Here is a 14,837-nt window from a genome sequence, read left to right as displayed (position 1 = left end):
GGCTTCCAGGAAGATGTCAGCCCATTACCGACCCTCAGCTGCCTGCCTTCCCCCTCAGGGCAACACCGTGGAGTCGGAGCACTTGTCGGAGCTCACCGAGGAGGAGTATGAAGCCCACTACATCAGGCGGCAGGACCTCAAAGGCTTCCTGTGGTTGGATGTCAAGTACCTGAACCCCTTCTTCACACGGCGGCTGACCCAGGAGGTGGGACACCCGCCTCCCTCAGAGGGGGAGTGGGGGCGGGGAAGGCCCACATGCTGTGCTGGGGAGAGGCAGCCAGGCCGCCTCCTCCCACTTGGCTCTCCTTCCCAGGATCCCATCTGCTGTTTTTCCTTTGCTACCGGATTTAGTGCTGGTTTAATAATAGACTTGCTAACACAGTTTGCTTTTCCTGGATGATAAGACTCAGGACATTGATCAGCTACTGAATCCGAGCTGAGGGATTTCAGACATGCCAGGGCCGCAGGCTCTTGTTCCATCCTTTCAGCACTGCCAGTCTCTGGGTGACAGGCAGTCTGATGGGGACCAGCTTGAACCTACTTTGCTGAACCAGTCATCCAGCCCCTTTGGGGTGTGGTTCTCCTGGCTGTAGCCCCCCTTTGTCTCCGAGCCCCATTTCCCTCCTGACAGTCACGATGCTATACGTAAGCTCTTATAACCAGCCGGGCGCCACACCAAATGGTGTTCACGATTGCTTCGGCTCATTCTCCCAACAACCCGTGCAGCACATGCAGCTGTTATCCCACTTGACACCTGGGGAAGCTGAGGCCCAGAGAGGTAAGGTAGCCCCCCTGAGGTCACGCAACCAGTGCAAGGCAAAGCTGGGAGCAGAGCCCGAGTGTGTCTGATTCCAGAGCCACTGTTTTTTAACATCATGCCATCTGCCTCCTACTCCTGTTTCTGAGTGACACCTCCTGTTATCTCCACCCCCACAAAGAAGCTCAGTTCGGTTACTTAACACTTTGAAATTGCTTATGGCTCTGCACCTTGCCTCCTATCCCCTCCTCCCTCCCTCCTTCCCTCCCTCACTCCCCCCCCCCCCCCGCCTCTCTCTCTCTCTCTCTCACACACACACACACACACACACACACACACACACACGAGGTACAAAGCTGCTCCTCTCCTTTCCTTGGCCCTGACCCACCACATTGCTTGTATTCCTTGTATTCCGCCTCAGGACCTCCACCACGGGCGCATCCAGATGAAAACCCTCACCAACAAGTGGTACGAGGAGGTGCGCCAGGGCCCCTCTGGCTCTGAGGACGAGGAGCAGGAGCTGCTGTGACCGAGCAGGGCCTCCCCACGTCTCCGGATGGACACCCAGCAAAGGCCCCTGAGGTGTGCGCATTTGGCAGGCTCCTCAGGAAGATGAAAGAGGGTGGAGCCAAGGTGCTGCCTTCTTTCCCGGACCAGCCAGGCCAGCTGGCTTCTGAAACAAGTCCTCTCCCACTCCTCACCCAGCCAGCCCTCTGCTCACAGCCTCACTCCCAGCCTGCAGATTAGACGGAAACCTGTGCAGGTAAATGTTTCCTTTGCTTCTGCAGCCGAGGCACACAGTCATCTGGCCAGCCCAGGTGCCTGGGAGGAGAAATCCTGCTGTGGAAGCTGCTGTGACTGGGGGTCCTCGGGGGAACGCTGGCTAGCCATTCCCAGCTAACGCCATCATCATGACCCTGGGGGCGGGCAGGGCGAGGAGCCAGCTGCCAGTTTCCTTATCATCATCAAGGTGCCTTGGGCCTCAGCATCAGCAGTTCTGACCTACGTGGCAGGCCCAGAAACCTTGGAAACCTCACACTCCCCTTTGTGATGTTGCTTGCACACCCTGAGAAAGAAAAACTGACCTTTTTCTTCTTTACCTCTGATTGGCACCTCAAAGGCTGTCTCCCTGGGTGACAGGCAGCCACTGCCTTCTCTGGAAATACTGTGAATGTTTACACTGGTAACCAGCACGTAGGCACAGGCCTTTCTTTGGAGCCCCTTCGGAAGCTGCATCCCTGGTTTTGGGATGAGTGAGCCTATTTTCTGGTGTCAGAGCGCCCTCTACAGGACAAATCTAGCAGTACAGTGCTTAGGCAGGCCAGCAACTTCTGAATTTAAATTCATGCACTTGAACAAATGATGAGAGCCTAGCAGTCACCTCCTTCACCTTGATTCCCTACTCAGTGTCCTTGTGTGTTCAGAGGCCTCTTTTCTTGGGCTCCATGGGGTCTGCCCACCGTTTACTTGCTGCCACCTTCACAGCTAATGAGCATTCCCTCTTCCCAAGTCTCTACTGTTTGGGTCCCACTTGTCCTCCAGTTCGCCCAAGCATGGAGACGGGCCAGAGCCTGCTCCCCCCTCCCCAGTGGCCTGCATTCACATGCATCCGGTCCCCACCTAAATCCCCAAGCAGCCACTGGACCCCAGGCAGGCCCTGTTCCTCCCATTCTGTTACAGAGTGCTGACACTCATACACACCCGCCCTGACTGCATGGGCCTGGCCCCCGGGCCTCTCAAAGCAAGGAGCTGCCAATCATGTCCAGATGATATGGAGTTAATGACTCTCACATCTACGCCTCACCTGCCCTAATTCAACAAGCTCGTACCTGCTTGCCGTTGCCCATGTAGGGGCTGTTTTGGCATTCCCACGTGTGGCTCAGGGTCCCAGCTGGAGCTGGGACTTAGCCCCCTCCGGGTGATTTAATGCATCATGTGCATGTGCTTGGTTCTCTGTGGGGACCCAGTGGGCCAGCATGGGCCCTGGCTGGCAGCAAATATGTGTTCATCTCTTCTGCCTCTGGCAGCATGACTCTGACTGTCAGGAAGGACTGACCTTGGGACCCCTCAGGACTCAGGTCCAGCCCACAAGGCCAGGCCCTTTCCCTGATGCCTTCCCTTTCCCCAGGAGTGTAAATTGTAAGGCCAGTCAGGCAGGAAGCACGCAGCGTCTTTTTATGCATGAAAAGTAAATTTGTACTTTATAAAGCTAAAATATCATTTTTGTTTTTGTAATTTCCCCCTTTAACCCAATAATTTGAGCCAAACAGGATTCTTTTTTTTAAATATATTTTATTGATTTTTTAGAGAGAAGGGAAAAGGATAGAAAGTTAGAAACGTCGATGGGAATCATCGACCAGCTGCCTCCTGCACCCTCCCTCCCCCTACTGGGGACGTGCCCGCAACCAAGGTACATGCCCTTGACCGGAATTGAACCTGGGACCTTTCAGTCCACAGTCCGATGCTCTATCCACTGAGCCAAATGGGTTTTGGCCAAACAGGATTCTTTTACTCCACCTGATAACCCCACTGGAGGAGTAATATGTGCATAATTTTCTTATTTCCTTTTAGTGGAAAAAAAAAAAAAAAAAAAAAGAGGTCAAAGAGGGAGAGACCTTAGTCCACATGAGGTGGGGGGATAGGCAGAGATCATATTGTTCTCTCATTTCCCAACTCACAAGTAATTTACTTCCTGCCCTAAAACTCAGGGTCTTTTTTCAGAGGTGGAAGTTGCATTGCAAACTCAATATCTTGCCAGGAACATAAAATTTTTTTATAGAGTAAGCAATGAAAACAGGTTCTTTTCGATTCAGACTGCTTCTTGCCATCGGTCCTGCCTGGCAACCCACTTTTAGCTGAGACCTGAAGATGACACTGGTAGAGATGTTCTTGGGGGAAGGTCTCCAAGGCTTGGCTGTGGGTCTGGGGCACCTTTCCTGGCAGGACCCAGCACTGGCCTGGATCTCCTGTGGCCTCTGTTCCTCAGCAGTCTGGCTGGCTGGCTGGTCGCCTTTGGAACAGGCAAACGCCCATAGAGAGGCATTTTTCTGATGGATTTTCTAATGTCTTTGCCTGAGAATAAAAAAAATGCTTCTGTCTACCTTTAGCATATTTAATAATTACATTATTTGGTGTAATAAATGCCTCGGTTTAAAAACTCCAGCATAACTTTGGCTTCTTGCATATTTATTTTCTTTTAGGTGTAGGCCATGGGCAGGAGAGCTATATATAGACGTAGAGAAGGTAAACTTTAGAGTGAGCTAAAGGCTGTGAAGTCAGTGAGTGCCTTTGGGGAAGCTGGCCGTTTAGCCAGAAAATTCAGAAGATGTGCCTGCCTTGTGGAGCTGGGGAAAGGAGCTGGCTTTTCCTAGGTCTCCAGAGATCAAGCTTGGGCTGGCCTGGGCCAGGGCCAGGCAGAAGGTGGCTCAGTTCCATAGTCTGATGCTCAGACCCTCAGCCTAGCGGCAAAACTGAGACCTCCCACCCCCAGGCCAGCCACCTCTTTTCACGGTGGGAATGTTGACCAACCCCCAACGGGAAGGCTGGCCCAGAATGTTGGCAGCCTGACTCCCCCAAGTCAGCCCAGACAGGCCGTGATTTGCCTGCAGATTCCTTTGTGTGAATGGAATGCAGAAAGCTTGGTGAGTGGGAATCCTTCTCTCCCTAAAACCACATCAGATATGCCACCAGCAAGACTCGGCCTTTAAGGTCTCAGTTCCATATTCCAGAGGTGCCCACACATTTGGCAGTCCTCAGTGGGTGGGTCTGTTCTTAGAACTGGTCCCTGATTCAAGAAGGAATCTCTCAGCAGCAATGTTCTGCCATTGACTAGAACTTTAAATGAAAAAATAAAAAAGAGATCCTTTCCCCATTCCCTCTAGAATGCAGGCATCTGTTCCTCCTGCTGGTTAAGTAGAAAATCAAATCTGAAACGTCCCTTATATAGCAGCCAGAATCATTAAGAAGTTGTTCAACCAGGAGCCCAGTTCCCGAGGCCCCAGGCCATATGTTTTCAATGAAAACACCACAGTCAGAGTCAAGGCCTAAAAGGGAAAAGTAGCCACGCCCCCTTCCATTTAGGCTCCTGCCATTTCTCACACAAACGGAGTTAAGTTGTGTGTTTTTTAATCCTCACCCAAATATATGTTTTTCCTTAATCCTAGAGAAAGAGGAAGCGAGAGGGAGAGGGAGAGAATTAAACCCAGGACCTTTGGTGCAGGGGACAACACTCCAACCAACGGAGCATCACTGGCTAGGGCTGGAGTTGGATATTCAGGGACTTCACTGACCAATGTCAAAAGAAGGAAGACTTGCTAATTTCCTCTGATCCGGTTATCTCACTGGCCCATCCTGTTTTTCATCCTTTCCCACCCGAGCCAGCATTATCCCAGATGGAAAGAAAACAAACAAAAAACCTTAGCGTTTCTTAACGGGAATTGGTGTCCTCCCAGGCTGCTCTGCGTGACCTGCCTGAAGTCTGGGTGAGAGAGAGCTGAGTGCTTGGGGGCGGTGGCGGGGATGATGGGGATCTGCAGGTCACCTGTGGGCCTTCAGCCACATGGAAGAGCCTGTTAGCATATTCCTGGTGCTCACTTCCCACAGTCCCAGCCCTGCTCTAAGGAACGGGGCACACCAGCCAGGGAAGTCTCCTTACTTGCTGGACAGCTGAGGTTTCTGGTTTATCAAAGGCTTTAACGTTTTCTCCAAATACAGCTCCTGCAAAGCTTGATTTGTCCTCAAGGTGAATCAGAAGCATGTGGGGTTTTGGTTTTATTTTGAGAGAAAGATTGATCTGTTTTTCCACCCATTCATGTATTCATTGGTTGACTCCTGACCAGGGATCAACCTGATATGTGCCCTGACCAGGGATCAAATCCAAAACCCTCGGGTATTGGGACGATGCTCCGACCAACTGAGTCACTCAGCCAGGGCAGAATCTTGTAATGTTTTTTAAGCAATTTTATCTGTCAAAATGAAGGATTTGTTATTTATCTTAAGGACCACTCGGAAGGTCAGGCTTATTCTTTTGCTGTCCCCCACGTAAGCAGTGAGGGGCATTTGTTAGGTCCTGGTTCCTGAGAAATGATTTGCTGCTCTTCTTGATGGGCTTCAGGTTGTGGAGAGGAAGATGGGTCGGTGATGGGGGACCTGGGGACGTTAGCATCAGCCTGGTCCTGGGGACAGAAGGGACCAGCGGCCCTCTGCACCAGGCAGTTTTCAGATGATGCCCTGATGCAAATGGGGGGTGGGGGGGAGGGCTTTGCTTACAAAAAAAAGGGGGGGCACAAAATGTGGTTGGTTTACATTGTGGCAAAGTGAACTCCTACTCGCTGGTGGGAGGGCCAGCCGGTTCAGTCATCTTGGAGGATTACGTGGAGACACCTATCAAAAGCCTGGACGTGTCCCGTGCTTTGACGCAGCAGTTTCAAATGGTTTGAAAATTTTTTTCAAAAAAAGATAACGTTTCATGACATGAAATTTATATGAAATTCAAATTTCAATGTCCATAAATAAAGTTCTGAATTTTTTAAAACTTGTTTTCTCTAATTATATAAGTACATACTCTTTTTTTTACCTCTTAGCTCACAAAGCTGAAAATATTCACTATCTGATCATTTACAAAACAAGTTTACCTACCCTAGAGAAATTTTTTCTCTTTATTTTTCATTGTTGCTAATTCTCACCCTAGGATATTTTTCCTTTGATTCTTAGAGAGTGGAAGGAAGAGGAGACAAAGCGAGAGAAGCATGGATGTGAGAGAGACACATTGATTGGTCACCTCCAATAAGCGCCCTGACCAGGGCAGGGATCGAGCCTGCAACCAAGGTACATGCCCTTGACTGGAATTGAATCCAGGACACTTAAGTCTGTGGGACAACACTATCCACTGAACCAAATCAGCCAGCACTTTGTTTTTATTATTAACTACAGACCTGGTGCATGGATTTGTGCAACCAGTGGATACCTCAGCCTGGCCTGCGCTCTCACAATCTGGGACCCCTCGGGGAATGTCAGATAGCCAGTTTTGGCCCCATCCCCACAGGCTTGATCCAGACAGGAGGGAGCCCAATCCTGTGTATTGAGTGTCTGTCCCCTAGTTGTCAGTGCACATAATAGCAACCGGTTGACCAGTCATTCAGTCACTCAGGCTTTTATATATATAGATTTTAGAGAAAGAGGAAGGGAGAGGGAGATAGAAACATTGATGTGAGAGAGAAGCATCGATTGGTTCTCCCATATGCACCCAGTCAGGGAATGAACCCAAAACCTGGGTATGTGTCCTGACTGGGGATTAAACCTGCAGCCTTTTGATGTATAGGATGATGCTCCGATCAGCTGAGCCACCCTGACCAGGCCTCTTACCTACTCATGCCTTAGGAGACACCTACAAAAATGTTTGTAATATCAAGTTGTACACAAGCTAAATGATTGTCACTAGGAGAATGGATAAACTGTGACACAGTAATGTAGTAGAATACTATTCAGCAGTTAAGAATGGATGGACAAATATATAAAACCAGAATGAACATATTAACAGATAAATCTCAGATTCAATCTGTAGCTCAAAGCAAGCTTCAGAAGAATGCAGGATAGGAAGTACATACAAAACCATGCAGAGCCAAAACCGGTTTGGCTTAGTGGATAGAGCGTCAGCCTTTGGACTAAAAGGTCCCAGGTTCAATTCCAATCAAGGGCACGTACCTTGGTTACGGGCACATCCTGGGGGGGGGGTCAGCAGGAGGAAGCTGATCGATGTTTCTATCTCCCTTCCTCTCCGTAAAAAATCAATAAAAAATATATTAAAACACACACACACATGCAGAACAAGGCTGTGGAACAGTGGTGCTCAGGGATCCAGACAACTTAGCAAAAGTGTGAAGAAAGACTGGAAAGGTCGACACCAGGACCCTGGTCCCTCTGAGGGGCGGGGGGAGAGGAGGAGCCAGTAAGAAATTGCATTTAAACCACGTTTCACCCACCATGGCTTCACCTGTGTCACTGATTTTTCATTTCCTAATAGAGCAGTGAGCAACCACTTCAGCATATGTGCAAACTTGGAAATGCTCCTCACGCTCTCTGACTTCAGTCCTTTGTCCAGCTCTGGGGATAACAGACACTCCAAGGGCCATCCCAGGCCCATGACCCCTCACATCAAACAGGACTAGCTTTAATCCTTGTTGACAAAATAAAAAATAAGTAGTGGCTTCCCTGGAGTCTTTGAGAACCAAGATTCTTAGCGTGGGGAGCAAAAAACATGAGGTTAAGTGAAAACTCTGTGGTCCTGAATTCTAATTTGTATGTTGTTTTTAAATTGTCAACCTATTCCTACCTCTCCCCACTGAAAACACCCCATTCAGCCCCGAGTGCTCAGTATGGTCTCCACGTGTCATTGCACAGTGAAAGGACGCAGGGCTCTTTGAAGAAGCATCTGATCCCAGGGCTTGGGCAGGACATGTACACGATGAACCTGAAGCCCCTCTCATACCAGAGAGGAAGCAACCAGAGATTTCAGGGTCATGTCAGGATGCAGGAGCCAGCTTCAGGAGGTTCTTACTGGCTAAAGATGGGAATTTGAGCCCTAGCCAGTTTGGCTCAGTGGACTAAAGAGTCATGGGTTTGATTCCGGTCAAGGGCACATACCAATCAATGTGTCTCACATTGATGTTCCTCTCTGTCTCTCCCCCTCCCTTCCATTCTTTCTAAAAATCAATGGAAAAATATCCTAGGGTAAGAAGTAACAAAGAAAAGAGGGGGGTGGGAATTTGAGTGTGGGAAATTACAATAATAATGCACTGAAACACAAAATATACTGAAATCAATGAGTTCATAATAATTAAAAATTAGTTACTCTTGGTGGATTCAAAGGCATCAACTCATTATTCTAAGTAAAGCTAAAAGGAAAGAATTAAGCATTTGTCCTGCCTTTCCTATACCACTGGTAGTCAAACAGTAAATGACTTAAAAAATAAATTTTAAAAAATAGTACAGAAAGGTCCCATGACCCCTGCACTCAGTTTCCCCCAGTACAATATCACTATCAGGAACTTGCCATTGGTATAATCCATAGACCTTGTTCAAACTTCGCCAGTTTTACATGTATTCATGTGTGTATGTGTGTTTAGTTCTATGCAATTTTGTCACGTGTAGATTCACATCAACACAGGAAAAGTTTTTTTTTTACATTTTTTTATTAAAATATTATCTGTGTACATATTTTAACATTACCCCCCCCCCCACCATACATACCCTCCCTCCCCAGAGTTTTATGTCCATTGGTTGTATTTATATGCTTGCATACAAATTATCTCCCCCAGATCTCCCTCCCCTCCCCGCTGTAATTCGACAGTCTGCTTGTTGTTTTACTGTCTCTATATCTATCTTTTGGTTTATCAGTCTATAATGTTCTTTATTATCCATAAATGAGTGAGGTTATAGTATTCTAACTGCCAAAGAAGGAACACCAGAATTGAAATATCCTCATTTTGCAACATCCAATAAAATCATGGATGTAAGCCCATGGGAGAGAATGGGCAACATGTGCCTCCTGATGAAATAAACAGCATCTATGAAGTATTCTTTCCAAACAGTTCAAACCCAAATCTGAGCATGCTCAAAGTCAACTACCATGTGATATACCATATTAACAGAATAAAGGACAAAGTGATGCAGAAAAACATCTGACAAAATTTAATACACCTTCATGATAAAAATAATAAACTAGAATAGAAGGAAATCACCTCAACATAATAAAGCTATATGTGAAAATGTATGTGCCACAGCTAACATCATACTCCATGATGAAAGACTGAAAGATTTTAAGATCAGGAACAAGGTGAGATGCCCACTCTCACCACTCCTAGTCAGAGCAATTAGGCAAGAAAAATAAAAGTCATCCAAATTGGAAAGAAGTAAAATTATATCTATTCTCAGATGACGTGGTTTTATATATAGAAAATCCTAAAGATTCTACAAAAAGAAAGTTAGAAAAAATGAATTCAGCCAAGTTGCAGGATTAAAAATCAACACACAAATCTCAGTAGCTTTCTACACATGAACAATTGGGTAATCTGGAAAAAAAAATTACAAAAACAATGCTGTGCAGGCAGCCTCACTCAGACACCCAGTTCCTACAGCACTATGAGAGTCCTCCAGTTTCCTATCCCTCCACCTGCCTCAGCCTCAATCGGGCTTTCTGAAGTCAGCTAGCTGAAGGCCACAGAGTCCTAAACTGGAGATTCTCTAGAAACGGGCTTCTCAGACACCAGGCTATCCCCTGTGATTAAATTTTAGTTTTTCTTCCATTCTTGGCACAGGTCCAGGCTCACCTGGCCACGCACATTCATGACTTTTCAGTTAAACTAGAGATGCCAATTTCCACTTGCTTTTTCTTTAAAAAAATAAAATTCTTTTTTTTAGAGAGGGAGGGTGAAGGAAAGAAAGAAACACTAATGAGAATCATGGATTGGGTGCCTTCTGCATGCCCCCTACTTGGGGATCAAGCCCACAACCCAGGCATGTGCCCTGACAGGGATCAAACCTCAACCATTGACCCACACTGGCGGGCCATTTACTTTTTCACTTACATCAGTTGGGACTGCCCAATGAGCCTGGCTAAAAGCAGAGCCATGTGGCTGGGGAAGCACCTGAGATTTAGCTATGGCTACCAGCTTGGGCCCTGGTGCTGGGCTTGGCCAGAGCAGGCCCTGTCCCTACTTCCTAGCTCACCATAACCAGGAGGGGTTCCAATCTGTTACCGTGGGAACTGGAAGCCTTCAAGAAGGCCGATGAAAGCTGGGAAGATTTGCTCTCGCTGAATGACTGGAGCTGCATCTCTCGCCTCTTCCCCAGAACCAAGGATCTGAGGCGGCTGCAGATGTGGGCGCACCCTCAGGCCTGGGGGCTAACTTACTGCGGAAGGTCCTGGGGCTGACTTGTCCCTTAGGAGTGTCCTGGATCAACCTCTTCGCAGGCTATGCCACAGCCACTCTTGAGCTCCAGGTTTGTTTCTCGCTCAGCCTACAGCAGGACCCACCCCTGGGACGACCTCTGCCACTGGCTTTGTTGCCAGGAGGCCCCAAAGGAGGAATCCCAAGGCTGCCTTGAGGCCTCTGTCACCTTCAACCTCTTCTGCCTCCTCACACGGCACCTGAAATGCGTTGCCAGTGAAGACCTGCCCATCTGAGAACCCGGACCCACCCCAGCCTGTCCGGGGCCCAGACCTTATTTACACAGTAAGTCCCACCCGGGCCTTACGTTTTTCCTCTCACCCCGTATTTATGAAGCATCTGGCCTGACTCATAAGAAATTTTTATTTTTCTACTGTTGAATCAGTAAGGGATTGGAAAGAAAGAAGAGCTAACTACCAATTTTTAGAAAATTGAGAGAACATAGGAATAGCAGGGGTTACAATAAGCAAAATATAGACTCTGGCAAACTCTAAAGGACATTCTGGTTTCTTCAACAAATACATTTCAAGGCAAAGAGAAAGATGGGGCCCCTATACTCTATAGGGACATTTTATAGAATAAATGTGATTTAAAGAGCTATCCACCAGCCCTAGCTGATTTGGCTCAGTGGATAGAACTGCAGACTGAAGAGTCCTGGGTTTGATTCTGGTCAAGGGCACACCGGCTTGTGGGCTCGATCCAGTGGGGGGCATGCAGGAGGCAGCCAATCAATGATTCTCATCATTGATGTTTCTATCTCTCTCCCTCTCCCTTCCAATCTGAAATTAACAACAACAAAAAATTTAAAGAGCTATCCACCAATTGCAATGTAGAGACCTTATTTGGACCTGATACAAACTTTTTTTTTTTTTTATCGAGTCCAGGTGCACGTAATTCGTGCCCTCAGAGGAGGGTCCCCCAGCTTGGCCTGCGCCCTCTTGCAATCTGGGAGCCCTTGGGGATATCTGCCTGCTGGCTTAGGCCTGATCCCCACAGGGAGCAGGCCTAAGCCGACAGGCGGACATCCTCTCACAGTCCAGGACCCCTCGCTCCTATCGCCCACCTGCTCATTGCTCCTTACCACTCAGCTCACTGCTCCTTAGCGCTGCCTTGGAGGCAAGAGGCTCCCTCCACTGCCACTGCGCTCGCCAGCCGTGAGCCTGGCCTCTGGCTGAGCAGCACTCCCCCTGTGGGAGCACACTGGCCACCAAGGGCCAGCTCCTGCATGAGCATCTGCTCTCTGGTGGCCAATGTGTATCACAGTGACTGGTCATTCCTATCATTCCGCCGTAATGGTCGCTTAGGCTTTTATTATGTAGATACATTTTTATTAATTTTAGAAGGAAGGGGGAGGGAGAGACAGATAGAAAACATCAATGGTGAGATGCCTCCTGGATGTCCCATACTGGGGACTGAGCCCACAACCTGGTCAAATGCCCTGACAACTATGAATCAAATGGTAATCTCCTTGTTCACAGTGGATGTTCAACCACTAAGCCACACCGGCCAGGCCAAATTGTCTTTAAAGTATCTATACTAATAAGAGGGTAATATGCAAATTGGTCAGGATGCCCTCACAGTAATGACTGAAAAGCAAGCGGCATGGGGCGACCAAGCCAGCAGGGGGTTTAGTGAGGGATGACCAAATGACCAAACAGCAGGCTGCATGGGGCAACCAGGCCAGCAAGTGGGGCAGTGAGGGGCAACCAGGCCAGCAGGGGGCGACCAGGCCGGTGGGGGGGCAGTTACGGGCAACCAGGCTGGCAGGGTGGCGGGGGAGGGCGATCAGTCCAGCAGGCAGAGGCAGTTGGGGTGATCAGACTGGAGGTGGGTGGGGGGAGGGGGCAATTAGGGGCAATCAGGAGGGCAGGCAGGTGAGAATTAGGAGCCAGCAGTCCTGGATTGTGAGAGCGATCCCAGATTGGAAAGGATGCAGGCTGGGCTAAGGGGACCCCTTGCCCCATGCACGAATTTCATGCACCATTCCTCTCGTGGATTTATAAGACTAGACATGGGGGACAGTGACTGGATAGTCATCACTATAAAGGAATTGCTATAAAATTTTAGATATAATGGTACTGCATTTTAAAAGTCCTTATCTTTTAGATACACATACTGGAATAGTCACAAGTGAAATAGATGCCTGGAATTTGCTTCAAAGGAATTCGGGGGTGGGGATGTGGATGGACAGGTAGAGAGGAAAACAGGTTGGCCACAACTTGGAAACTGTTGAACTGCTAAAGCTGAGTTCAATGCACATGGAGATTCATTGTATTTCTTTGGTAAATTAAAAGGTTTTTTAAAAGAGCAGGTGGGAAAAATGTGGTTTAAGAAAGATAATAGCATCTGGGACCCAACCCTTCCAGCTACTGTCCCACCCTCTTCTTCATTTGGCTTCCACCTGAGTTTCATGTGGCTGCTCCATTCCAGCCAGCACGGCCTCTCCAGCCAGGGAGGAGCAGGGTAGGAAGGACATCTTAGAAGCCACACGAAGCACTTTTGTATCCCAGGGACCAGACAGTTATATGGCCATGCCTGGCTGCAGGAGAGGCTGGAAAAGGCCGTTTCTATTCCGGATGGCCATGTCTGAAAATCAGGGCTTCCATTTTCAAGGGAGAAGGGGTGAATGGAGATCAGGGTTCAATTTGCTGCAGTTCTCATCCCTCTGACACTAGTACAGGCATGTGGGTGCCACAGATGGGTGCTTGGAGCTGGCAGCAGAGCAAATGTACATCTGGTGGGCCTGATGATGTTTAAATATGCTTGTCATTTACATATACAAATTAAGCAATCTGCTGGAAGTCTCTGCTCTACTTTAGATGCAGAAGCAAGTGTCTGGCGTCCTTTGCTCTCCCAGGCTGGGTGTTCACCTCTAGGCAGCCGCTGCTCCTGGCAGCCGGATGGTGGGCGCCATTTCCTATGATATAGCTAAAATCAAGCCCAGCACCTGGGCCTTGATATGGCCCAAGGCCTGGATATTTGTTCAGCCAGTGCCTGAAACGGAGAAACTTATTCAGTCTCTTCCCTGCAACTAAGCCACCGTGTGGGGCCAACCCAGCAGTGGATTCAGCATCGTGGGCACAGGTCACCCCAAACAACTGCTGCTCATACACCATCCTTAAGATTTTTGCCGTATTTTGCTTTTGAGTCAACCATCATTTTTTTAAAAAACCACAAATTTATTTTTAAAGGGATCTCCTGACATTGCTGTAGATGGAAAACCAGTATGCCTATACTAAAAAGAAGGTAACTGAAAACCTAGCTAAGATTCTGCCAAAGGCTCTGAGCCCGACGCCTGTTTTCTCTTTGTTAAAGACAAGCTAGCATTAAACTGACTTCCTCCTTGAGGCATTTAAATGGATCGAAAGCATTAAAAACTGAACTAATTTTTTCATTACAGCCTTCAAGTATTATTTAATGACTGTCAGTCACCGCCAACAGTAATTTCTCCTGGGCAACATGGCTGCACTCTGTACACCTGTTTCCCCATCTGTAATCTTATAGGAGTGTTGAGACTATTACATACGCTCTAGCATGTAAAGTCTCAGCATATAAAGTGCCTAGCTCACAGTATAAGCACTCAAATGCTGGCTCTTGTTATTTGTCAGTTTCATGGAGAAGAAAATGTTATTAAAGAACTAAATATAGCTTGAGGGGGGGAGAGAATTGAGTATTCAAACTTCAAAGCAGCAGGGAAGGGCGACATAAAACCACAAAGACTTTATTTAATAATGGAAGACACTTTATTTTTTTTTTTATATCATCTCTCAACATTTCAACTCTTGGTAGAAATCAAATGCAAAACATCTGCACTTTTAAATTAGCATATAATTAACTTTCTCACTCACAGCAACTTCATACGGTAAGACACACACCAAGGAGGAGCTCGGTCAGAGCAGTTCCTGTTCCAGTCCACGGACACGGTATTTCCGTGATGATACAGATACTGGACTTTCTCTCTGAGAATAAGGTAGCCATGCCTGCTTTTGTCCACTGCATAAGTTACGTGGCATCATGGCTGGTTAAGAGTTACTGTAGTGCTGGAGCGATCTGGAAATGGAAAACTAGAAAACTAGAGCTCTCAGGAGTGGGACAGGCATTAACACTTCTGAAATGTGGAAAGGAAGAACATC

At 47.8% G+C, this 14,837-nt stretch overlaps 1 protein-coding gene across 1 annotated transcript in view; it reads left to right on the top strand.

Moving 5' to 3' along the window:
- SLC9A8 (solute carrier family 9 member A8) overlaps positions 1 to 5,982 on the top strand; it is a 70,304-nt gene extending 64,322 nt beyond the window's left edge. Inside the window, 2 exon segments of the mRNA XM_084887135.1 lie at positions 59 to 205; positions 1,179 to 5,982. Of these exon segments, the coding sequence (XP_084743261.1) occupies positions 59 to 205; positions 1,179 to 1,286 (255 nt within the window). The 3' untranslated portion in view covers positions 1,287 to 5,982.
- Positions 5,983 to 14,837: the final 8,855 nt, after the last annotated feature.

This window comes from Pipistrellus hanaki (genome assembly GCF_964339955.1).
Source record: "Pipistrellus hanaki genome assembly, chromosome: 6".
Classification (NCBI taxonomy): Eukaryota; Metazoa; Chordata; class Mammalia; order Chiroptera; family Vespertilionidae; genus Pipistrellus; species Pipistrellus hanaki.
This window is presented reverse-complemented; position numbering and strand designations above follow the sequence as displayed.